Consider the following 25,327-nt stretch of genomic DNA (forward strand, 5'->3'; position numbering starts at 1 on the left):
TACAGCACAGCGAGTGACCCCTTGCTCAAGCCAGAGACCTTGGGCTCAAGCTAGTGAGCCTGCGCTCAAACCAGGTAAGCCTGCACTCAAGCTGGTGACCTCGAGATCTGGAACCCGGGTCCTCCGCATCTCAGTCCAATGCTCTATCCACTGTGTCATAAAATTTTTTTTTTTATTGAGGGAGAGGTAAGAGGGGCATAAAGAGAAACAAATATAAAGTGACAGAGGATGATTTGACTTTGGGTGATGGATATACAACATAATCGACTGTCCAAATAATGTGGAGATGTTTTCCCTAATTCTATGTACTCTAGCCTGACCTGTGGTGGCGTAGTGGATCAAGTGTCAACCTGGAAACGCTGAGGTTGCTGGTTCAAAAAAAAACAACCCTGGGCTTGCCTGGTCAAGGCACATATGGGAGTTGATGCTTTATCTTCCTCCCCCCTTCTCTCTCTCTCTCTCCTCTCTATAATGAATAAAATCTTTATAAAAAATTTTTAATTCTATGTACTCTAGTTAACCAATGTCATCCTGTTCAATTTGTCTAAATAAAAATAAATTTTAAAAAATCATTAAAAAAAATTTTTTTTTTTTACAGAGACAGAGTCAGAGAGAGGGATAGATAGGGACAGACAGATGGGAATGGAGAGAGATGAGAAGCATCAATCATCAGTTTTTTGTTGTGACATCTTAGTTGTTCATCGATTGCTTTCTCATATGTGCCTTGACCGTGGGCCTTCAGCAGACTAAGTAACCCCTTGCTCAAGCCAGCGACCTTGGTTCCAAGCTGGTGAGCTTTTGCTCAAACCAGATGAGCCTGTGCTCAAGCTGGCGACCTCGGGGTCTCAAACCTGGGTCCTCTGCATCCCAGTCCGACGCTCTATCTACTGCGCCACTACCTGGTCAGGCTAAAAATTTTATTTTTATTTTTTTATTTTTATTTATTTATATATTTTTTTCTGTATTTTTTTTTTTTTTTTTTTTGGTATTTTTCTGAAACTGGAAACGGAGAGAGACAGTCAGACAGACTTCCGCATGCGCCCGACCGGGATCCACCCGGCACACCCACCAGGGGCGAAGCTCTGCCCACCAGGGGGCGATGCTCTGCCCCTCTGGGGCGTCGCTCTGTGGTGACCAGAGCCACTCTAGCGCCTGGGGCAGAGGCCAAGGAGCCATCCCCAACATCCGGGCCATCTTTGCTTCAATGGAGCCTTGGCTGCAGGAGGGGAAGAGAGAAACAGAGAGGAAGGAGGGGGGGGGGTGGAGAAGCAAATGGGCACTTCTCCTATGTGCCCTGGCCGGGAATCAGACCCGGGTCCCCCGCACACCAGGCCGATGCTCTACTGCTGAGCCAACCGGCCAGGGCCTCTTTTCTGTATTTTTCTGAAGCTGGAAATGGGGAGTCAGACAGACTCCCGCATGCTCCCGACCGGGATCCACCCGGCACGCCCACCAAGGGGCGATGCTCTGCCCCTCCGGGGCGTCGCTCTGTTGTGACCAGAGCCACTCTAGCGCCTGGGGCAGAGGCCGAGGAGCCATCCCCAGCGCCTAGGCCATCCTTGCTCCAGTGGAGCCTTGGCTGCGGGAGGGGAAGAGAGAGACAGAGAGGAAGGAGAGGGGGAGAGGTGGAGAAGCAGATGGGCACTTCTCCTGTGTGCTCTGGCCGGGAATCGAACCCGGGACTTCTGCACGCCAGGCCGACGCTCTACCACTGAGCCAACTGGCCAGGGCTTGATTGATTTTTAGACAGATGAGTTGTGGGGGGAGAAGTAGGAACATCAACTCATAGTAATGGCTTCCTATATGTGCCTTGACCAGGCAAGCTCGGTTTCGAACCAATGACCTTAGTGTTCCAGGTCTACGTTTTAATTCACTGCACCACCACAGGTCAGAAAATTCAGATAGATTTAATGACAAGCCTTGGGTTACTTTTTCTTCTGTCTTTTTCTTTTTTGGGGGGTACATAGGGCCTTGAATTACTTTTATAAGAAAAACAAAATAAAGCAATTTCATGGTTTTGTTAGCCTTTTTCAAACTATCGATGTTCAATGCTACCAACATTTCTGCCTCAAGAGGATAAGCTTCAAAGGGCATGTTGAACTTGTGACTAAGCCACATCTATGCAGTATTAAGGAATGATTAGCAGAAACAATTCAGAGGCACCATTTTTTTACTTACTGAATAGTTTATTTTTTTAGTTCTAATATTGACTTTTTCATAAATATTCACCTCAATTCTCCAATACGTCTCCTTGAGAGCAGTGCCCATATCTTATTTTTATCATGAATTAACACCTGGTACACTACACAGTATAGATGCATTAAATATTTTTAATACCTCTAAATAATTTCCTACTAGCCAAAATGCTTCCTCAAAGGTAAGTTTAAAAGTTTAAAGGGAAACACCCCGCAATATCATTCCAAAAGGGAGGTCTCTTCCAATTCTTTTGATTATATGAACATGTAAGTGGCACTTGCTACACTTTTAACACATGCTAGCTTTCCTTCTCACAGACTCAGAAACCTCCAAAGGAAGAGTATTTATCTAAAATGAAATGTTTATTTCATTATATTCTTTTTTTATAGATAATGTCTTATCTGTGGCAATTTATACTGGTTTCCTATTCTTCAGAGGAACAAGTTTTCTTTTCAAATATACTTAAGTATATTGGAAGTAACTCAATTTAAAGAAAAAGCCCTGAAGTTATGCAGAGGTGAACACATGTAAAATAAAAAATTCTGAAGGTGATTCACCCAGGATTAGAGATTGGGAAACAATGCTAGGCAAAGTGCCCTCATTCTTGAGGGGCAACTGGTTGTGCTTTTAGTGGTGCAGTCATGTCAGATTTATCAGGCCTTTGAGAATTCAGTGATGTAACAGAACCAACATCACATGTTAACAAGATTCTGCTATCTTGTGAGGATCACATACCATTCAGTGCACTACAACAGCAGAGGTAAAAAACTGAAGCCAAACCAATTCTTGAAACTTAAAATTCTTTATAAAGCAAGATATAGCCTAGTATTTTGAGCTGTTCCCAGAGAAAATAATAAAAAAAGAAAAGGTCTTTTAGCTAGTGGCTATATTTAATAAGAAAAGTTACCATCAAAATCTAATTACCCAACTTTTATTATTCAACTGCAGTGTAGAGAGGTCACAGCTGCTTGGGGGAATGTACTTCTGCAGCCTTCAAACCAAGGCAGGAAGCCACACAACTCAGAAAGCCTGTGAGGTACATTTTTCTGAAGGAAATGGCTGGGTCTTTTCACCAAAATTAAGTTTCCAGCATATTCTAGTAACACACTCCCCAGTACTACTTACAAACCAAAGGTAAAAAAGCAATGCATTATAGACCATCCCTTGAAACAGGGAAAGGAGGATCATTCTGTGGGATTCCCATCTTTGGACTCCACATCAGTTTGTTCCACTTCGGCTTCTCTGGCAGCTGGGGCAGGAACAGTGACGGTTACGGCGCTTTCTGCCTCTGCTTCACCTTCAGCCTCAGCAGCCTCATTTCTAGCCTGGGAACCTTCACCTCCAACCTCTGCTTCAGCGTTCTCCTTCTCAGATGTCATTCCACAGTGTGTGTCCACTTCCAGAAGCTGTACAGGATGGAGACCACTAGTGGCTTCTGCGGTGTCCATGGAACCTTCCCCTTCAGCCAGCATTTCAATACTTTTTGAAGTGGGCACTCCTTCCCCCTCTACTGCCCTCACTGCTGCTGTAATCACCTCAGCTAACACTTCTGCAGCCACCTCCTCAGGTGTCTCTTCTTTATCCTCTCCTCCTAAATTGTAATCTCCTTCAATTTCTGGATCAGCAGTTTCGCTGGTGAAAGGGTCTTCACCCTGGCCAAGGAGAAACGCAGGTAAGTGCACTCTAAAAAACCGTCTAAGCGAGACACGGACGGAGGCCCAAGTTGCTGGTAGCTCATGTTTTCACGATGGGCAGAAACAACAAGAGAAATACTTTGAACTATATATACCAGATGACTTAATCCTACAGGTTCTCAGAGCCAATAGATTCAGAAAAGACATCTCTGAGCCTGACCAGGAGGTGGCACAGTGGATAGAGCGTCGGACTGGGATGTGGAGGACCCAGGTTCGAGACCCTGAAGTCGCCAGCTTGAGCGCGGGCTCATCTGGTTTGAGCAAAAGCTCAGCAGCTTGGACCCAAGGTCGCTGGCTCGAGCAAGGGCTTACTCGGTATGCTGTAGCTCCCCGGTCAAGGCACATATGAGAAAGCAATCAATGAACAACTAAGGTGTCGCAACAAAAAACTAATGATTGATGCTTCTCATCTCTCTCCGTTCCTGTCTGTCTGTCCGTATCTATCCCTCTCTATGACTCTCTCTGTAAAAAAAAAAAAAAAAAAAAAAAAAAGACATCTCTGAGAAAGCTTCCCCAGAACTATTTTGGACCTTTTATTCAAGCATATAACCATGAAGAAAAGTTCAAAAAGACCTAGTATCTAAACCAAATTTTAAAATAATCTCTTAACAGGAGGTTAAGATTATTTTAAATTTTAGTTTCATTTAAATAGGCTCAGATTCCTGGCGTGAGGATTATCCCCATTTTATAAAGAAATGAGTCTGTAACTTGCCAGAGGTCACAAAGCTATTAAACATCAGTCATCCAAGCCTGACTTTCTCAGGCCAAACTTCTCACAAGTGTATGTTAAAACTGTCTCTAGTTTATTTTTATTTTATTTTTTTAGTGAGAGAGAGACAGGAAGAGAGATGGGAAACATCAACTTGTTGTTGTGGTACTTTAAGTGCTCATTGACTGCTTTCTCATATGTGCTCTTGACTGGGGGGGCTATAGCTGAGCCAGTGAGCTCTTGCTCAAACTGCTAACCTCAGTGTTACAGGTCAACGTTTTATCCCCTGGGCTACCACAGGGTCAGGTTCTCAACATTATAATAAAATGATATTGAATATTCAAGGATCTCCTGTATTTAAGATTCTGTGCCTTTGATGGATAGAATGAATTGTCAAATACTAAAGCATTTAGTAACTGAGAGGAGGGCAAACAGGTGCTATCCAGCCTATGCTACCGGTCTCAAATGTTAAAAGTCATGGAGATGAGCATTTAGCAAAGTGGGCTTCCCAAGGAGGAAAGAGGGGATCTTCCAACTTCTCTACCAGGTACCTTTCTTCTCTCTCTTTTTTTTCTTTTTGTGTGTGTGTGTGACAGAGACCGAGACAGACAGTGAGAGGAACAGACAGGGACAGACATACAGGAAGGGAGAAAGATGAGAAGCATTAATTCTTTGGTGTGGCATATTAGTTATTCATTGATTGCTTTCTTGTATGTGCCTTGACCGGGGGGCCACAACCGACTGAGTGACCCCTTGCTCGAGCCTTGGGCTCAAGCTGGTGAGCCTTGCTCAAACCAGATGAGCCCGCGCTCAAGCCGGCGACCTTGGGGTTTTGAACCTGGGTCCTCCGTGTCCTCCCAGTCCGCCACTCTATCCACTGCACCACTGCGTGGTCAGGCTTTAATTTTTATTTATTGATTTTAGTGAGAAAGAAAAAGAGACAGAAACATTGATCTGTTCCTATATGTGCCCTGGCCAGGGACTGAACTGGCAGCCTCTGTGCTTCAGAATGATGCTCTAACCAATCGAGCTATCTGGCCAGGGCTCTTTGGGAGTTTTTATTACTCTGCTCCTGTTCCTATGGCTCAGTGGTTGTGGCACCTCCAGCTCTTCCTTTGGCCTTGGTACTCCATTTCATTGTCAGCTGAATCTCCAGAAAAACCTTTTCTTAGCTTCTTTCTTGGATAATTACCTACCTTGGATATGTTTTTTAATTAGTCAAGCAGAACCACATTCCGGAGTTTCCAAGCAAGCACCGTCTCAGGAAACCCACAACTGTGGAATTCCCAAGCCTGATACATTCCAACATCCCTCAATTTTTCAAAAGACTCAGAAATGCTAAATGCTGCTCTCAAGATCCAGTCCCATACTTGTAGTTAATTTTCCATTTCTTTTCCCTTCCAATGGACTCCTAACCTTGAGGTATTTTTCCAGCATCTTCACTATATGTCTGTTATTCAAAACACTCTTAGCCACGTGGAGACTTGTTTTCTTGAACTGTTCAGCAGCCAACTGCAAAGGGAACGAAACATGGACTTTTAAAAATGGCACATATAGAGCAGCAAGAGAACACACCAGCCAGACTAGCAAATTGCCCTGAGATAAGCCATATGCACAGATGACTAACATCTTTCTTTTTTTAAATTTTTTAATTCATTTTAGAGAGGAGAGAGAAAGGGAGAGAGACAGAGGAAGAGAGAGAGAAGAGAGAGACAGAGAGAGAAGGTGGGGAGGAGCTGGAAGCATCAACTCCCATATGTGCCTTCACCAGGCAAGCCCAGGGTTTCAAACCGGCGACCTCAGCATTTCCAGGTCGACACTTTATCCACTGCGCCACCACAGGTCAGGCAATGACTAACATCTTTCTTTTTCTTTTTTCTGTATTTTTCTGAAGCCAGAAACGGGGAGAGATAGTCAGACAGACTCCCGCATGAGCCTGACCGGAATCCACCCGGCACGCCCACCAGGGGGCAATGCTCTGCCCCTCTGGGGCGTCGCTCTGTTGCGACCAGAGCCACTCTAGCGCCTGGGGCAGAGGCCGAGGAGCCATCCCCAGCGCCCGAGCCATCTTTGCTCCAATGGAGCCTCGGCTGCGGGAGGGGAAGAGAGAGACAGAGAGGAAGGAGAGGGGGAGGGGTGGAGAAGCAGATGGGCGCTTCTCCTGTGTGCCCTGGCCGGGAATCGAACCTGGGACTTCTGCACGCCAGGCCGACGCTCTACCACTGAGCCAACAGGCCAGGGCCACTAACATCTTTCTTAAGTGAGGCAAATCCCAAAATGCCAGACTCCAAGAGTGAGAGAAAGAAGGCACCTTAACAACATTGGAACTAACACTGTGAAATAGTGTAGAAAAGTCTGACGAGCCCTGGCCGGTTGGCTCAATGGTAGAGCGTCGGCCTGGCGTGCAGGAGTCATGGGTTCAATTCCCGGCCAGGGCACACAGAAGAAGCTCCCATCTGCTTCTCCACCCCTCCTCTCTCCTTCCTCTCTGTCTCTCTCTTCCCCTCCCGCAGCCAAGGCTCCATTGGAGCAAAGTTGGCCCAGGCGCTGGGGATGGCTCTGTGGCCTCTGCCTCAGGCGCTAGAATGGCTCTGGTTGCAACAGAGCATCGCCCCCTGGTGGGCATGCCAGGTGGATCCCAGTCGGACGCATGTGGGAGTCTGTCTGACTGCCTCCCCGTTTCCAACTTCAGAAAAATACAAAGTCTGATGAAAGATAAAAGTGGCCTGACCAGTGGTGGCGCAGTGGATAAAGTGTCGACCTGGAAACACTGAGGTCGCCAGTTAGAAACCTGGGCTTGCCTGGTCAGGGCACATATGGGAGTTGATGCTTCTTGCTCCTCCTCCCTTCTCTCTCTTTCTCTCCCTCCTCTCTAAAATAAAAAAAAAAAATAAATAAATACATTAACAAAAAAAAGATAAAAGTGGCTGGCCCCCACTGGTTGGCTTGGTAGACAGAGCGTCAGCACAGCATATGGATGTCCTGGGTTCGATTCTGGGTCAGGGCACATAGGGAGAAGCAAGTATCTGCTTCTATCCTCACCTCTCCCCTTTCTCTCCCTCTTCTCTTCCCGCAGCCAGTAGTTGAATTAGTTCGAGCACTGGCCCCAGGTAACTGAGGATAGCTTGGTTGGTCGGAGCATGTCAGCCTCAGACGCTAAAAGCAGCTCAATTGATTTGAGCATTGGCCCCAGACAGGGGTTGTCACGTGGATAGTTGGAGCACATGTGGGAGTCTGCCTAACTATCTCCAGTCCTCTCATTTAAAACAACACAACAAAAAAAAGATAAAAGTAGCCTGATCTGTGGTGGCGCAGTGGATAAAGCGTCGACCTGGAAATGCTGAGGTCGCCGGTTCGAAACCCTGGGCTTGCCTGGTCAAGGCACATATGGGAGTTGATGCTTCCAGTTCCTCCCCACCTTCTCTCTCTGTCTCTCTCTCCTCTCTCTCTCTCTCCCCCTTTCTCTCTCCTCTCTAAAAAATGAATTAAAAAAAAAAAAAGATAAAAGTAGCTGTGGCTGGTTAGCTCAATCAGTTAAGAGCCTTGTCTTGAAACAAGGTTGCATGTTTGATCCCCAGTCAGGGCACACAAAAGAAGCAATCAATAAATGCATGACTCCCTGGCCAGTTGGCTCAGTGGTAGAACGTCAGCCAGTGTGTGGAAGTCCCAGGTTCGATTCCTGGCCAGGGCACACAGGAGAAGCGCCCATCTGATTCTCCAGCCTTCCCCCTCTCCTTTCTCTCGTTGCAACACCTTAGTTGTTCACTGATTGCTTTCTCATATGTGCCTTGACTGTGGGCCCTCAGCAGACCGAGTAACCCCTTGCTCGAGCCAGCGACCTTTGGGTCCAAGCTGGTGGATGAGCCCGCACTCATCCTGGCGACCTTGGGGTCTCGAACCTGGGTCCTCTGCATCCCAGTCCAGCGCTCTATCCACTGCGCCACCACCTGGTCAGGCCCCATCTCCTTTCTCTCTATCTCTCTCTTCCCCTCTTGCAGCCAAGGCTCCATGGGAGCAAAATTGGCCTGGATGCTGAGGATGGCTCCATGGCCTCCACCTCAGGCACTAGAGTGACTCTGGTTGCAGCGGAGCATTGCCCCCTGGTGGGCATGCCAGGTGGATCTCTGTCCATTGGGAGCATGCGGGAGTCTGTCTTGACTGCCCCCCCACCCCCGCTTTTCACTTTGGAAAGATACAAAATAAATAAATGCATGACTGAATGGGACAACAAATGACTGCTTTCCCTCTCTCTCCCTCCCACCCCCTTCCTCTCTTGTCTCTCTAAAAATCAATCAATAAATAAAACCATGGGCAGATAGCCCAGTTGGTTGGAATGTCATCCTAGTGTGGAGGTTGCTGGTTGATTCCCCAGCCAGGGCACACGCAAGAGTAGCTTGATGTTCCTGTCTCTCTCTCTCTCTCTCCTCCCTCTCAAAAAACAAAAACAAAAACAAAAACAAAAAACATAAAAGCACAGACACACCTCTGATGTCCAAGTATCATGTGCATATGTGCATAAGCAAAGATGAAATGAGCATTTACAGTTTAGAAGAACTAAGTAGGAAAAGAAGGATTTTCTTTTCAGTTTTGAGTTAAGATTAACTTTATACTAATTTCAATGGCAAAATTATGAATGCTTAAAAACAGCTTGACATGCATATATAGTAATCCCTTGCTTATACAGTGTTTTTGGCTTCTCATTAATAAAACTGGGAGATGGGGTAGGCAGGTATTGCTAGCTTTATTTCATAGTTGGACAGAGATGTTAAATCAGGGATCAGCAAGCCACAGCCAGTGGGCCAAGTGCAGCCACACCTATTCCTTCATGTAGTCATCTGTGGCTGCTTTTGCTGCCCAATGGCAGACTTGTTGGACAGACACCAAATTGCCTGCAAAGCTGAAAATATTTACAATTTGTCCCTTTAAAGAAAAATTTGCTGACATGGAACTAAACTTTTAGCCTTAAGCCCCATAAGCTAGTAAGGGCCAAATGGGTCCCCCAGGCCACTTTGCTCTGAATGGCCCTTGACCTCAGTTTATAGAAAATCCAGTTTTCCAGTTACTGGGGAATTGATATGTGTGGTTTACAGAGAACATTCTCAAACCAGGACAATTTCAGTTTTGTATTTAATTAATTCTAAGCAACATATTTTCTCACATTTCAACAAACTGGGATGCAAAGCTCAATTCATTGATGAAGTGACAGACTTGATGGAATATGGCAAGAGCCTCTAAAGATGTGAGCATTTCCCATGAAACACAGAAGGTTCTGAACCCCCCACTGGCAGCCCAGGAAGGCTTGCCCCTCAGCCAGTATCAAGAGGGGACTCACCCGGCGGTTGTGATTATGATCAACGGAATGCAGGTGCCGCTGAAGGAGATGATGCTGCGCAGGGATCAGCATGTCACAAGCCAGGCAGTGAGCAGCCTCAATCTTCTTGAAGAAGTGCTCCTGGCCAATCCCTGTTGATGAAACCCAAGTCATATAGGATCTGAGACAACATGCATGTGATGCTTTCCTCCCAGCCCCCAATTTTCTCCTTGTAGCCCTCTGTAGGAATTCAGTTAGCACAGAGAAGCAGGCATCATTGGCCTTCCAGAAGGAGTGCAGGGTCAGGACAGCCAGCCTCTGCACCGGGGTGTTTATTACTTCCAACTTTTCTCATCCTTTGGTCCAAGGAAGAAATAACTGCAGAGTACTTCCTATCACTCTGTTAAGTTGCCTATAGAATTGAGATCTAACTTAGGCCATACTCGAGGGCCTCTTTCCATTGCTAAGTGACCCAAGGGTCTTCATGTCACATCATCAGCAACTCTGCTGGCTCTACATCGAATCATGTGTTTAGCGCTGTGCAGAACAGCATGGCCCCTCTCCCCCAAGGATCACAATTCACCTTTGAAAGGATCTGGTTTTGGTTTTGTGCTTTCCTTTTCCATCAGTTCCTGACGCCGCTTCTCAATCTTCTTATTCCTGTTTATAATGTATTCCTAGAGGGGTTGGGAGATGGCACCAAATCAAGAAAGGGTAGCACGTGAGTATTTCTCAAATGCACCAGAGGCAGCTCACCATGGGTGGCTGCCAAGCCTCTATTGGATGACAGCCTTGTCTCAGCTGTCCCTAAGGTGGGAAGATGGCTATCAGAGCTTCTCTGTGCGCAGAACTAACAGGAACTAAAATGGCTCTCAGTTGTCCCTCTGACATGGGGACTGGAACAACTGTTATCTTGAAAATAGAAACCTTAACCAAGTTTAGACCTCTTATCTTCCTTCCCCTTCCTTGTGAGGAATCTGACACCTGCAGGATCATCAGGAAACACTGTGACAGAGACCAAGTGTGCCTCACCTGAAGGAACTCCACTGTCTTATCAGGCAGTTTGGTACTTATAAACCGCAGGGTCTCTTTGTGAAATTTACTTTGCAGATGCTTCTGGATTTCTTCATCTTCAAAGCTACGAAACTTGCACACGGAACAGGCAAACTGAATCCTGAAGAAAAAAGACAAAAACGAGTAGTGATGCAGTGATAACTAGTTCATTTCTGGTTAGAACCGAAATGAAACAGGAAAGCTATTTCTGAGCTAAGACTTCTAACTTCTCACAGGGTGTCAAGAACAGCTGTTACCCGTTTACTCATTCTAAGAATGAAAATACAACCTTGAAACTATTCAGGAAAATGATTCATGTAGCAATTTACAGTAGTTCTAGTCTTTTTGACCCAAAGGCCTTTAAAAGGACACCCTAAGAGCCTGATCAGGTGGTGGTGCAGTTGATAAGAGCGTTGGACTGGAATGTGGAGGACCCAGGTTTGAAACCACAAGGTTACCAGCTTGAGCGCGGGCTCACCAGTTTGAGTGCAGGATCACTGGCTTGAGCGAGGGGATCACAGACATAACTCCGTGGTCACTGGCTTGAGCCCAAAGGTTGCTGGCTTGAAGCCCAAAGTCACTGGCTTGAGCAAGGGGTCACTCACTCTGCTATAGGCCTCCAGTAAAGGCACATATGAGAAAGCAGTCTATGAACAACTAAGGTGCCACAATAAAGAATTGATGCTTTGTATCTCTCTTGCTTCCTGTCTGTCTGTCCCTATCTGTCCCTCTCTGTCACTCCCCCCCAAAACAAAGAACACCCTAAGAGACTATTCAGGACTGCAGACTCCCTAAGCCTCTAGCCCACTGCTCTGGGGATGTAGTACCTAATACCACAGCTTTTCAGGTATGTTTCTTTTTGCAGCCACAGGGGTGATACAAGGCAACCCTATATCATATGATGGAGAAATTCCTGAGGATCTTAAACGATTCAAAATTTACAGGACCTAATATTAGTTCTCCCACAGGAATTCAATTGAAAGACATGTTATATCAAATTCATGGATAAAAACATGTTTCTTTGTCATGTGCTTTCTTTCTTTTTTTTAAAAAATACTTTATTGATTTTAGAAAGAGGAGAGAGAGAGAGAGAGAGAGAGAGAGAGAGAGAGAGAGAGAAGGGCAGGAAGAGTGGGAAGCATCAACTTCTAGTAGTTGCTTCTCGCATGTGCCTTGACTGGGCAAGCCTTGGGTTTTGAACCAGTAACCTCAGCATTCCAGGTTGATGCTTGATCCACTGCGCCACCACAGGTCAGGCTGTCTGTGCTTTCAAAGTCTCACAAATGCAATCATGCTGTAGGATGAGGGGAGAGAAGACTGCCGACCTCCACACACACCCCTGTGGAGTGCCACTTCCCATGGCTCTGCCCAGGAGCCAGTAGATCTTCTGTGGTAAGAGCACAGGCCCTATGGACTCCTCCTCAGAGTTCTGTAGGCCTCAAATTTTTGGCTTTGGATCTCCAGACCAGGGCCACAAGCTTTCGTACATACCTCTGACAGAGGAGTGAAAAGGGAAAAAATTACCCAGGCCCTATGTGCAAAACTGTCAGAAAGAAATGTGCTTCCTGGCTGTATCTTTACCTTACCTGTGATAACTGCTCCAAGATTGACAAGCGCTCTGAGGATACTCAATTACTAGGATGGAATCTAGAGATTCTTTTTAAAAAACATCACCTCAGTTCTCATGTGGCATGAAAACAGATAAAATTTGCCATCATTTATTCATCTATTTAATAAGGGTTTTGATAAATTTTTGTAACATCTGAAAGCTCCTACTTTTCAGTTCCTGGCTCCTTTAGCCCTTTTGCTGAGCATTCTTTGCACAAGAAAAAAGTCTTAAAAAGCAAGGAGTCCCCTTTTAAGTCATAAAGAGAACCTGTGCACAGAGAAGAAGCCACGTGTGGTTAAGGCCTCAGCAATCAAGTGCCCCCATGGCCACCAGTGGTTTACATTTCTAGAAAGCAGCCACATAATCACTGGACAGAGAGAGAGGCGCATGGTAAAGTCACACTAACATACTTTGGGCTTCTTTTTCTACTTAAACACAATCTTAAAGGTAACATCTATACATGTATAAACTGTTAAGTCAAACTCCAGAGGTGATCTGGATTTGCACAAGGCATGAGAACACCTTCTTAGCAGCTCTACTTAATGAAGGTCACTTGTCTGGGATGACAGACACAACCAGGGTTCAAGGAAACTTCCCACAGGTACGTAGGAGAGCAACAGAGCCCCCTGCTGGGCACATGAGGGTCACAGGGACCCTCTGGCAAGGGTATGATTCCATACCTGTACCCCAAGTGTTGTCTCCCACTGCTCTGACTAGGCTTTCCCCACAGACAACTGGAATACCCCACAACAGGCCCCCCTGCACCATGGAGTGAAGATCGATGATGTCAGGAGAGCCTTACAGTGCCCAGGTCAGAGGACCTCTCACCTCACCTGTCAGCTGCTCGGTCCCGCATCCTGTCTCTTCTCCTTTGCTTTTCCCTTCTCTTCTTCATTTCATCATCCTCATCCTCCTTTTCTCCTGCAACACAGAAATCCCTTCAAGACCCTCTGCGGAGCCCACTGAGGAATTGGGCCCTGAGGCCTTGATGGGGCCACAACTTGGCCAATGTACCCCGTGCCCCACTGCCGCCTCCAAACACGGCAGGGTCAGGACACCCTGAGACACCAAGGGGCTGTCAAAGGCTCCCAACAAGGATGGGCTTTGATGAGAACCTTTGGGAGTTCCCAGGGGAGACACTTCACTCCTCCCAGGCCAGATAGGGCTGGGATGGGCCAGGAACGTGGCCCACCTGCTCTCTGCCCTTCCCTATCCTGCTTTTCTAATCCAGTGCCTTATGAGGTCTTCTCCCAACATCAGTTAAGAGAGAGAAGCACTTCTTCCTAGGTAGAGAGGCAGCAGCTGGAAGGCCTCAGAAAATAAAGCAAGCTGTTCTACCTCCCTCCGTCCCACCTCTAGGTGGACCATTGGCCTCCTCTAAACTAGGGCTTCAGCAGGTCTGTCAGTCCTTGCTGGCCCAAACTCTATCTTCCACTCACAAAAACTATCACTCTAGGGTTTTCCCAGGGCCATGTGGAAAACATTTCCTAGAAAGAAAAGTGGGAGGAGAGCTACTGGTCCTCCATCCATCCCCTGGGGCCAGTGCAAGAGCTCCTCTGAGAGCTGAGCAGCCCAGTGTCCCAGAGTGAGGCCAGGCCAGGTTACCGCAGCTTGGGGACAGGGCTAGACACTGAAAAAAGGTTGGTTAAGCATCTGAACTGAAACCCCTACCCCTGATGCCAGTCACGAGACTGTCCCACGAAGATGGCGACCGGCGTGCGCTGCTCAGAAGCCTCTCAAAAGGGCGTGTGGGATTTTTGGCAAGAGGTCACTGCCTGAAACTATTACTGCTGTTTAATAGCAAAGTCATTCCGGGTAGGTAGCAGGACCTGCACGCAATAAACATGTCACCTTTGCTTTAGCATTTTCCCCGCTTCATGAACTGCTCAATGCTGTGTAGTCCCATGCTACAAACATAATCGCTTCAATAAACAGGGTGAGCGGACCTTGAGGGTTGGCTATGCCTGAACACATTAAGGGAAGAAGCATCTAAGCCAGGGGCCATCAGAATTTATGGGGGGAAAACTAGAAACTGATGGGTACAGGAAAACTGGCTTTTGGATAAGCTCAAAGCCACCACGTCTCAGGCCACTTCCCCATGCACCCCCACGAGGTTTAATTTGGCTTTGCTCTTGCTGCTAACTTTGGACTTTTAGGTCCCTAGCACTGGAACTGATAGCACCCGCTGAGCAATGACTGCATCTGGAGTATCTGGGTCTATTGTACCTGACAGGTCATCCCCCTGCCCTGAGTTCCCAATTGAAGCAGGTGTTTGAACTCTGTCCCACGCAGCAATGTGCACTGCAGTTGCCAGTACCCCTACCTAGAGGCTGAAAGCATTGGGCTAGCAACCAAGGGAACTGTGGAAAGAATGAATCCCAGGAGAAAACAGGACAGGGCTACTATTGGCTAAGGACAGGCTGGAGGGTACCTTTTCTTTTTCTCGTGTGTTTTTGAGACTCCCTTCACTACCACTGTAAGCTGTTGCATACACTCACAGATAAATTTCCCCTCTCCACAGCCTGCATTGAGTGAGGACCACAGACCAGTTTCCTGCAAGTGCTGCTCTAAACAATGGAGCAAAGTCTTGAGGTGAGTGCCATGGCCAAGGTCAACCCAGCGATCATGGCTCCTCTTCTGCCCTGAGCCATCAGCCCCCCCCCCCATTCATGCCCCAGGCTTGCTCAGAGGCCCAGCTCAGCTGGGAGTTGGAGAGTGAGTGCAGGACAGCCAGGCAGACAAAGGAAAGCTCAAAGGGACAACAAGCGATTCCTACCTCTCTGCCTCCCAGAGTCGAAGAATTCGTCCTCCTGAAAAGGGACACACATGAAGTTGGGCAGTGAGGTGGTTTCCACAACTCTCCACACCAGCCAGCCCAGCTCTCTGCCACTACCTGGCGGTTGCTGTGCCACCAGGAACCCAGACACAATGTGTTAAGACAAGGCCCAGGGCCATGGGATAGAGCCTGCGTGAGTCCTGTCACTACTGGTTGCTTTCTAAGATTCTGTGATGATGACTAATTTTTTTTTAAAAGACTTTATTTACTCAATTTTTAGAAAGGAAAGAGAGAGAGGGGGGGAGGGGAGGGGAAGGAGCAGGAAGCATCAACTCCCATATGTGCCTTGACCATGCAAGCCCAGGGTTTCGAACCAGCAACCTGTGTTTCAGGTCGACGCTTTATCCCATTGCACCACCACAGGTTAGGCTATTTTACTTTTTTCTTTTCTTTTCTTTTTTTTGTATTTTTCTGAAGCTGGAAATGGGGAGGCAGTCAGACAAGACTCCCGCATGTGCCCGACCGGGATCCACCCGGCACGCCCACCAGGGGGCGATGCTCTGCCCATCCGGGGCATCGCTCTGTCGCGACCAGAGCCACTCTAGCGCCTGGGGCAGAGGCCAAGGAGCCATCCCCAGCGCCCGGGCCATCTTTTGCTCCAATGGAGCCTCAGCTAAGGGAGGGGAAGAGAGAGACAGAGAGGAAGGAGAGGGGGAGGGGTGGAGAAGCAGATGGGCGCTTCTCCTGTGTGCCCTGGCCAGGAATCGAACCCGGGACTTCCGTATGCCAGACCGACGCTCTAACACTGAGCCAACCGGCCAGGGGGCTATTTTACTTTTTTTTTTTTTAAGATTTTATTTATTCATTTTAGAGAGAGGGGACAGAGAGAGAAGCTGAGAGAGAGAAGGGGGGGGGAGGAGCAGGAAGCATCAACTCCCATACGTGCCTTGACCAGGCAAGCCCGGGGTTTTGAACCAGCAACCTCAACGTTCCAGGTCAACACTTTTACCCATTGCGCCACCGCAGGTCAGGCCATTTTACTTTTTAATTAAAGATACTGACCCTCTTTCAGCTTTTTCTAGAGCTCAATAGTCTGACAATGTATATTCTGCACAGAAGAATGCCAGGAGCTCATTCATCAGTTGTATGTCAAGAAACCCCAATTTGTAGGATGCTATTTCCACTGCTCTTTACTGAATGGGCATTACCAAGTTTCCCAGCCATTTCTTTGTATTTACCAAAGGTTGTAAAAAATCAGGTATAGATAATGACAATCTAGCCTAACCAGGCGGTGGCGCAGTGAATAGAGCATCGGACTGGGATGCTGAGGACCCAGGTTCGAGATCTTGGGGTTGCCAGCTTGAGCGTGAACTCATCTGGTTTGAGCAAAAGCTCACCAGCTTGGACCCAAGCACTGGCTCGAGCAAGGGGTCACTCAGTCTGCTGAAGGTCCCCTGGTCAAGGCATATATGAGAAAGCAATCAATGAACAACTAAGGTGTCCCAATACGCAACAAAAAACTGATAATTGATGCTTCTCATCTCTCTCTGTTCCTGTTTGTCCTTATCTATCCCTCTCTCTGACTCTCTCTGACTCTGAAAAAATAAAATAAAAATCATTAAAAAAAATAATAATGACAATCTAACTAAAAATGGAAAGGGAACCCATTCCTTAGGCATCCAAAGATTAAATTACCAATCAGCAGGTACAGATTGGACTCAAGACAAATAGGGGGCAAGCAAGACATTCAGAAAAGCTGAAAATTCACTGTATCCTGCCCCTCCCACCTTTTGCCAACCCATTTGGCCATTACAAGCATCTGGACAATGCCTTTATACACCCAGATCTCTGGGTCCTACCCCAAACTTGGCAGAGGGTGGCGTGACTTATGAGGGCGCAGTAGATAAAGCATCAACCTGGAATGCTGAGGTCGCTGCTTCATAACCCCAGGCTTGCCCGGTCAGAGCACACGAGAAAAGCAACTACAAGTTGATGCTTCCTGCTCCTCCTCGCACCCCTAAAATCAATAAATAAAATCTTAAAAAAACCTTTTTAAAAAAAATTTGCAGGGCATGGCAAAGGCTCGCTCCCAGGTCCCGGGTAAGAGCCAGCCATAAACACCAATCAACCATGACTGGATGAAAGGAATGAATGACGTGGGTGCAGCTTAGCCGCATGAAGCCGGCAGTCTTCAGCATGTCTGGAAGCCTCAGGCTGTACAGCCACTGTACTTACCATGTGTAAGTACGAGGTTTATCACTACAAAGACACAGGAGTGGCTGGAGAGGGTTCTGGGAAGTTTTTCAGGGAGGGAAAGATTGTTGTGATAACTCTTAGAAAGCCTAGCTGCAGGTCAGGGTATTAAACCCACTCATGAGGTTGGGGCGAGTCTACCAGAGTAACAGTTCCCACTTCTGTGAAAAAGAAGCTAAAGCCTGACCAGGCGGTGGTGCAGTGGATAGAGCGTCAGACTGGGATGCGGAAGGACCCAGGTTCGAGACCCCGAGGTCGTCAGCTTGAGCGTGGGCTCACCTGGCTTGAGCAAAAAGCCCACCAGCTTGGACCTAAGGTCACTGGCTCCAGCAAGGGGTTACTCGGTCTGCTGAAGGCCCGTGGTCAAGGCACATATGAGAAAGCAATCAATGAACAACTAAGATGTCGCAATGAAAAACTGATGATTGATGCTTTCATCTCTCTCCGTTCCTGTCTGTCTGTCCCTATCTATCCCTCTCTCTGACTCTCTCTCTCTGTCCTTGTTAAAAAAAAAAAAAAAAAAGAAAGAAGCTAAAATAAGGAAAAAACCCTGCACTAGAGACAAAGGAGGCTGCCCAGTGAAGGTGGACTTACACCCCTGAATTCTTCATCTCCCGACCGGAAGTCACCAGCTCCATCATCTACCGGATACAAAAGGAATAGGGAAAGTCAGCCTCTTAGTGGTTGGCCCACTATTTTCACCCTCTCAAGCTCATTGTCCAGAGTGACCAAGCTTATTATGACTCTAGTGGGGGCTGTGGGAACTTGGGTGACAAAGGGCACCCTTGAGTTTCTGTGTGTCCACTGTACAGGCAGGCAGAGCAACTCATTCATCCTCTATCCACTGACAATTCACTGTGTCCCATTCCCAGAGCGTACCATTTTCAGAAAAATCTCCTTCACTGTCAGCCCGGGCCTGTTTGGTGTCAAGTTCATCGTAGATTTGCAACTGCTTCCGTTTTCTGCCTATGCTGTCTGGGCCACAGCGGTCAAACCCTCGCCACCTGGGCTACAGACACAAGTACATCCTGATGTACCACTTACCCAGACCATTACAATACCCCAGAGAAATGAAGAATGCAGAAGTTATAAGGTCAGAAAACAAAGGTAGATAAAATCTTTTCAGAAAGTAAAGACAACACAGTTTAATTCAGAGGTCTCAAACTTGCGGCCCGCCGAACAATTTTGTGTGGCCCGCAGACTAATCCACGAACTACAGTTTCTGGTTGTTTTGTGACACTGAAAAGTGTTGCGTAACAGTTGCCTTTTGTAGACCTAGTGTGGCCCGCTGAACGGCTGTGATCTTGCTCTGCGGCCCACATGCTGAGTTGAGTTTGAGACCCCTGGTTTAATTCCCCCCGCCCCCTCTAGTACAAAAGTTTTGCTGACTGTAAGAAGCCAAACATAAAAGGACACATATTGTATTCATATGAAATGTCCAAAACAGGCAAATCCAGAGACAGTAGATTAGTGGTTGTCAGAGGCTGGGGGAGAGAATAGGAAATGACTGCTAATAAGTTTCATTCTGGGTTGATATTAACATAAAATTAGATGGTGGTACAGACTGCATAATTCTGTATATTTCTACTAAAAGTAGCATTATATATTTAAAATGACTGAATCTTATAATCTATAATTTTACTTCAATAAAGATGTTTAAAAAGAAAAAAGAAGGTGAGTTAGAACTTCACAAGAGCTTACCCGATCCTTTATCCGGGTCTGTAACTGGCCACATCTGTAGGGCACAGAGTTGTCATAACTTCCTGCCCCTTGCATGCCCATCACCCCGTAGCTGGGGGCCATGGACTGAGAGAAGAGGGAAGATGGGGGCCTGTTGGGGGAGGGGCCTCCCAGGCCCCGCCCACCCACATAATTTAGCTCTGTCCAGGGAGCAGGCAGGGGATCGGAGGTTGCTGACGGTAAGAAGTGGTCATTGCGCATGAAGGTGCTGGGGCTGCTCCGGTCCTGGAAGCGGCCTTGGCCCCGGCCCCGCATGAAGCCATCAAGTGAACCCCGTTCACGGGTGGGGTCCCGGCAGTTGCTGTACTGATTACCAAAGCCACCACTGCGGTCAGGCCCCATGTCAAACTCATAGTTGTAGCTATAGCTGGGGCGGTAGGGGTTGTGCTCTGGCAGACAAGGCCTGGAGTTGTAGGAATCAAATGACTGGAAGCGGAAGGAACTGCAAAGAAAGTACAACCATCACTACAGTTCTGGGTGTGACCTCAACAATCCCGAGGAGCTGACCTCCCTCCGCTCAGGACACCAAAACAAACCGAAACACCACACCCCTCCTAATACTGAGGAAGGAAGGCACAAGCCACTGGCCCCAAGAACAGGGAGGGTATGCTAAGTTCCTGGTGCAAAAACAAGGAGTCTGGCATTGCTTAGCAAGTCATGCCCTAAACCCCACCACTCAGGAAACTAGCGAGTCCTGTTAAAATGCCTGTCCCAACCAGTATCTTTAAACCAACATTATGCAAGAGTCAACTGCCCTGATGTATGAACATTAAAGACCCAATGATCTTGGTCGAATTTGCTTACATTCAGGGTGATTACTGCTTTAGTAGTCCCTGAAATAATTCTATTTTCTCCAGTCCTAAAGTGTAAAAAGGTTGAAAACTACTGGTCCCAACTCCTCTACCCAGGCTCAGCAGGGAGCTGAGAAGAGCCTTCCTACACGAGTGGCTGCCCACCTCAGTCTATACAAAGCATGGTGTCTGGATCCCCAGGGAAGGAGTCAGGCTGGTAATTACCTCTCTCGGTCCTGTATGCCCTCCCCACTGGTGCTGCTCCCACCCCTGCCTCCTTCCTTGGACATCATGTCTAAACGCTGGTTGATTTTGGCAATGAGTGAGTCAGAATTGTCACTGCAGGGTTCTGGGCCATAAGAAGCCACATGCATGGCAGCGCCTCCAGCTGCCAGGCCATCGCTGGCCTTGGAGGTCTCCCAGGAGGCTGGGCCATAGTTGTAGGTTGCTGCTGTGGTGACACTGGTGTTCTGGGCACTGTAGTAACTGTAGTTTTCATAACCTGCCAGGGGAAAGAAGAGCCAAGTCAAACCTCAGCAGCCACAAGGCTGTTCCATGGTGGACAAGTCTGGGGAGGAGTACCCACTGCCATTAGAGAAGAGAGTCAGAGGACCAAGTTCCAATGACATCACCCACATTACCTTTGTACAACTCATAAAGGCATCAGGAAGAGGGCAGGGGCGAGACTTCAACTCTGAGCAGTGGATTTTCTGTGCCAAATCCTAAGATTTGCTTCCCATCCAAAAACAGAGGTGGCTGAGAGCCAATGAGTGGCAGTTGGGATATTGGAGATATTGCTCCAGAAGATAACCAAAACACCTTCACTTCCTGCAAGGTTCCCTCCAGGCCTCCTCAACACATCAGGCTCAGCCTGCCAAGCCTTCAAGAGAGCTGTGAGCACAGCCCAAAGGGGAGATGGGTGTCCCTGCATCCCAGCTCTTCTGGGTGGCTGATCAGAGGCCCCCTCACCCACCCAATGACCCCCAGGAGGGCCTACCTTGCCAGCTAGCCACACCAGTTCCATATGCACCTTAGAGGAAACAAGAACACACAAGAGCTTTGTTTGCAACAAAGGCACCTGAGACATCCCACCCCCCAGATGTTGAAGGCCAGTTGTCACTTCCCTCCACTATCCATAGGACCAAGGCTGCAGGCAGCTGTGGCAGCACTCTGGGAGGTACCCTTGGTTGCCTATTAAGGCCAGGAAAGGCTGGGCCCACTAGCAGTAAAACTCATTTTCTCCAGAGCACTCAGCTAAGCATCATCAGGGCTTCTCTCCTAGGCAAGCCCAGTTTCTCCCATTGAGGCAATGGAAATGGTGTTGGAGGCCAACAGGCCAGATCTCCAGGCAGAGCCCTTCTAAGATGCCAGCACTCACTCGGGCACCGCCAAAATCATGGAGAACGCACCAGTGGAAAATCACGTCTCCAACTCAACTGAGCAAGTGGACATTGTATCTGTGTGACATGGAAACCTCTTCACAGGCCCGAGAAAACTCAGTGATAGGCAGAGAAGTGAGCCTGCTCCCAATGCTGCTATGGGCAAGTGTCAGGCTCAGCAAACAAAGGGAACCATCATCCTCTCCCCTCAAACAAACTCTGCAAAATGCTGCAGCCAGAGCACATCCTGCCTCCTTAAAGGTACTGAGTGCTATGATCTGGACTCCAGAACAGTCAGCACCAGGCCCCAGGCCAAATCTAGCCCACTGCCAATTGTACAGCCACACACAAGCTAAGAATGGGTTTTACATTTTTAAATGGTTGGGAACAGAAAGAAAAATCAAGACTATTTCATGACATGAAATGCCATTTATACACTTGTCAAAACCCACAGAAATGTATAATACAAAGTAAATATTAATGTAAACTATTGATTATAGTTATTAACAGTGTTATCAACATTGGCTTATTAATTGTAATACATGTATCCTGCTAATACAAGATGTTAACAGAGAAAACTGTGCAGATCTGACGGTAGGGTGAGCATATGGAACTCTATATACATATTCTCTGCTCAATCTTATAAATCTAAAACTACCAAGCAAAAGTCTACTAAATTTAAAAAATCTTTGGTTATACACTCAGCTATTTACCTACAATAAAATAACAAAAAGTGCTGAAATAGACTATTGCATGACATGTGAAAAACTATATATGGTATGCAAATGTCTGTGATCTTCAGTAAATTTTGGAACACAGACATGTCTATTTATTCATAAGCTGTCTATGGTGGCTTCTGCACGTCAGAGATCGTGTAGCCTGCAAAGCCAAAAAAACATACTATCTAGCCCTTGTCCCCAGGCTGCAACCCTCGCATCCCCTTTGTGCCTCTCCAGGCTCCAGGCCACTGTCCCCTTGATGTAGCCTCAGGAACACCTGTTAAGTCTGGTGCTTTTGGTTAGGGATCCAGGAGCCCATGCCTCCCCGCAAAGCAGGTCCCACCTACCCTGGGTGTTGGTGGGTCCAGTACTCCATGCCCCATACCCTGTGAACAAAAGACCTGTGAGTTAGGATCCTCTGTGTCACACCAGAGAACACATACCTTGGAGGTGCTCTGAAGAGCCTAAAAGGAATGTCCTCAAAAGAGCTCAATGCCAGCCTTACAAAAAGGCAGCATAACCACCACACTAAAGTCATTCCACCACTGGCTCTGCTGGCTGACTGTATCCTCACACTCTACCTGCCCAAGGTCAAAGCAGACAAAAGAGGGGAAGGGAATACACGTTGGGCCAGCTCTGCCTGTAAGGTGCTGAGAGACCTTGGCCTAAGCCTCAACCTACAGTTGAGGACACAGGAAGAACCATCACCTAGCCCAGCATTAGGACACAGTCCATTCCCCTCCTTGGCTCACCAACTAAGCAGCTATAAATACCCCATAATTGGGAAGAAACTTTGAATCCTCCAATGCTCCTGTGGGCCTTCAAGTCCAGCGCTTCATCCTGGTCCTAGGGCATCAGACTGTGCTTGCCTCTGTGGGGGCTGCCTGCCCCTCCAGACCACAATAACAGAATCTGCCCCCTCTTCATCTCTGTGACCCTGGATGTGGCACAGAGCTGGGCACAGGCAATCATCCACATCTGTCAAATGACTTCACCTTTACAAAGCAAGGATGTATCTGGTCTCCCTGACCTGGACAACCCAAACCACTAAGTGAATGGCTACTGTGGACTGACACACAATAGGCACTAAGCACACATTAGCCAGCGTCACAGAATGTCATTCAGAGACCAGAGAGCTAAGGCTCAGGTTAGGAAACTGGATCCAAAGTCACATGAAGTTTGTCTTCTGCAAGGTACACCCCAGGCATGCCCCCTTCCACATCTGTAACAGCAAGTGGGTACTGAATGCTTCATTGTGAAGCACTGATCTAACAAAAATGGCACATGCTACTCACAGAACTTCACAATGCCCTTGAGGTAGATACTTTTTTCTTTAAAGGCTTGAAAACCTAAGTCACTTTCCCAGTATCATGGGGCTGGGAAGCTGGTCAGGGAATTGTCAAGGTCAGGGAGTCCTAGGAAATAACTTCAGGTAGAAAAGCTACAGAAGGACTCAGGGACGCTGCAGCATCTAAACTGAGCCTGAAAGGTTTATAAGCAAGTAGGAAGTTGGGGGTTGAGGGGGGACCTCTCCAGGCTAACAGCATGTGTGAAGTATGATTACTGGCTGAAAGATCTGGTGGCAAAGAATGATGAGACCCAGTCAAGCTGCAGAAAAGACCAGGAGAGCCAGGCTGAGTCACCCCAGTACCTCAGACACACACATGCACCTCAAGAATCTCTCTGCTTCGGCCAAGTCTTGTGGCCTGGATCCTGACAACGCTTCTACCTTTCAAAATAGACGCCTTCTCTAGCTGTTGCTTCCAAGATCAGACCGCCTGCTCCTCGAACCTCATATACTTTGGCTTACCAACTTAGCAGCTCTAAGTGTTAAGTCACAACTGTTCCCAATTGGCAAACTTGGATCCCAGTACGTAGCAAAGGCTCCCCAGGAGGCTGTTTCTCGAGACAAAAAGCAGATCCCGAGGTCAGACCGGCCGCAGGCCCTGCAACCCAAGTGTGGAAAGGGCACGATCTCCTTTAACACAGCCCCCTAACACCTTCAGACCACCATAAAGCACTATCCGAAAGAAAGCCACCAAACTGTCAGCACCCCAGAGCACATTAGGTTTCCAGCTTTGCACAAGGAATACCCAGCATTTGACCCTCAAGGTCTCGTCCTAAGCTAGCACGACTCAAGTTTGCGACTGAACCACGAGGCTGAATCCCACAGAGGCCGCACCCGGACCGGCCGCGCAGCACCGCCCAGCTAGTGGGAAAGACCCCGACCCCGCGCCGCCCAAACGCACTCCGAGATGGGCGCCCCCTGCGACGTCCGCCACGCGGAGGCCCCCACCCACACTCGTGGGTCTCCAGACAAGCTTGGCAGCCCGGGAAGAGAACCCCTCGCTTCACGAGCTCGAGCGGTGGCTCCGCCCCCCAGCGCCGCCATTTTGTAGCGTCTTCCGAAAGGGAAGGCGGGCCTGCAAACCAAGCGGTAAGGTAAAACAGCTTAACCAAGACAGGGGTAGAAACAGGCCGGATTGCCCAAGGGGCCCCCCTAAAGCCCGCCGCAGCGTCCGGACGCCAAGCTCCACCCGCCTCCTCAGGAGCCGCCGTCCAATCCGCATGCAGCGCCGCGGAAGCGACTGAGCCACGGCCCAATGAACAGCGCGCGCGCGCCCGTCCAACACCAACACGGCCAGGCTGCGGCAACTGCACTCGGGTGTAGGCCTCGATCCTGCGGCCCTCTGCATGGTGGCGAACCTGAATACCGTCTGCCCTCCCCACTGCACCGGAGTGCGAACACCAACCTCCGTAGCCCTGCTCCATGGCTTCGACTTGGCCCGCCAGCAGCCCCTTTACCTAGGCAGCCACCGGACGCATGCGCTCGGTGAACCTACTGCCGCTACTGGAAGACCAGGGTCGTACGTAATCTCTCCTGCACGATACCATTGCCTGGCTTTCCTGATGGGCCCGCCTCCATCACCCCAACTGGCCTTTCGGTTGGTCGAGCTTGGCACTCATAGTATCTTGGGAATTTGTGTCGGGTAGCGTTGCCTCACCGCGCGCAGGCGCATCCCTCCCCCTCCCTCCCCCTCCGGATGTCGCGCCGCCCCCCCCCCCCCCCCCCCCCCCCCCGAGACAAGCCTGGAAG

At 48.3% G+C, this 25,327-nt stretch overlaps 1 protein-coding gene across 1 annotated transcript; it reads right to left on the minus strand.

Annotated features, from left to right (window-relative positions):
• Positions 1-3,111: 3,111 nt before the first annotated feature.
• Positions 3,112-25,124, minus strand: AKAP8 (A-kinase anchoring protein 8). Its single transcript, XM_066348246.1, has 14 exons — positions 24,984-25,124; positions 22,578-22,616; positions 21,130-21,162; positions 20,358-20,634; positions 19,303-19,783; positions 18,481-18,610; positions 18,196-18,242; positions 15,349-15,382; positions 13,406-13,493; positions 10,943-11,084; positions 10,494-10,587; positions 9,932-10,062; positions 6,016-6,111; positions 3,112-3,848 (listed from the first exon to the last, which is right to left on the minus strand). Exons 1-14 carry the CDS (start codon positions 25,000-25,002, stop codon positions 3,381-3,383), a joined length of 2,079 nt encoding a protein of 692 aa, XP_066204343.1. The 5' UTR covers positions 25,003-25,124; the 3' UTR covers positions 3,112-3,380.
• Positions 25,125-25,327: the final 203 nt, after the last annotated feature.

This window comes from Saccopteryx leptura, chromosome 1 (genome assembly GCF_036850995.1).
Source record: "Saccopteryx leptura isolate mSacLep1 chromosome 1, mSacLep1_pri_phased_curated, whole genome shotgun sequence".
In the NCBI taxonomy this organism is placed as follows: domain Eukaryota; kingdom Metazoa; phylum Chordata; class Mammalia; order Chiroptera; family Emballonuridae; genus Saccopteryx; species Saccopteryx leptura.

Excerpts from the sequence above, each read along its gene's own strand:
- AKAP8 (XM_066348246.1), bottom strand. Across the intron at positions 13,494-15,348 it reads CGACTCTGGGAGGCAGAGAG|GAGAAAAGGAGGATGAGGAT; the intron begins GTAGGAATCGCT and ends TCTGTGTTGCAG. Across the intron at positions 10,588-10,942 it reads AGACAGTGGAGTTCCTTCAG|GAATACATTATAAACAGGAA; the intron begins GTGAGGCACACT and ends CAACCCCTCTAG.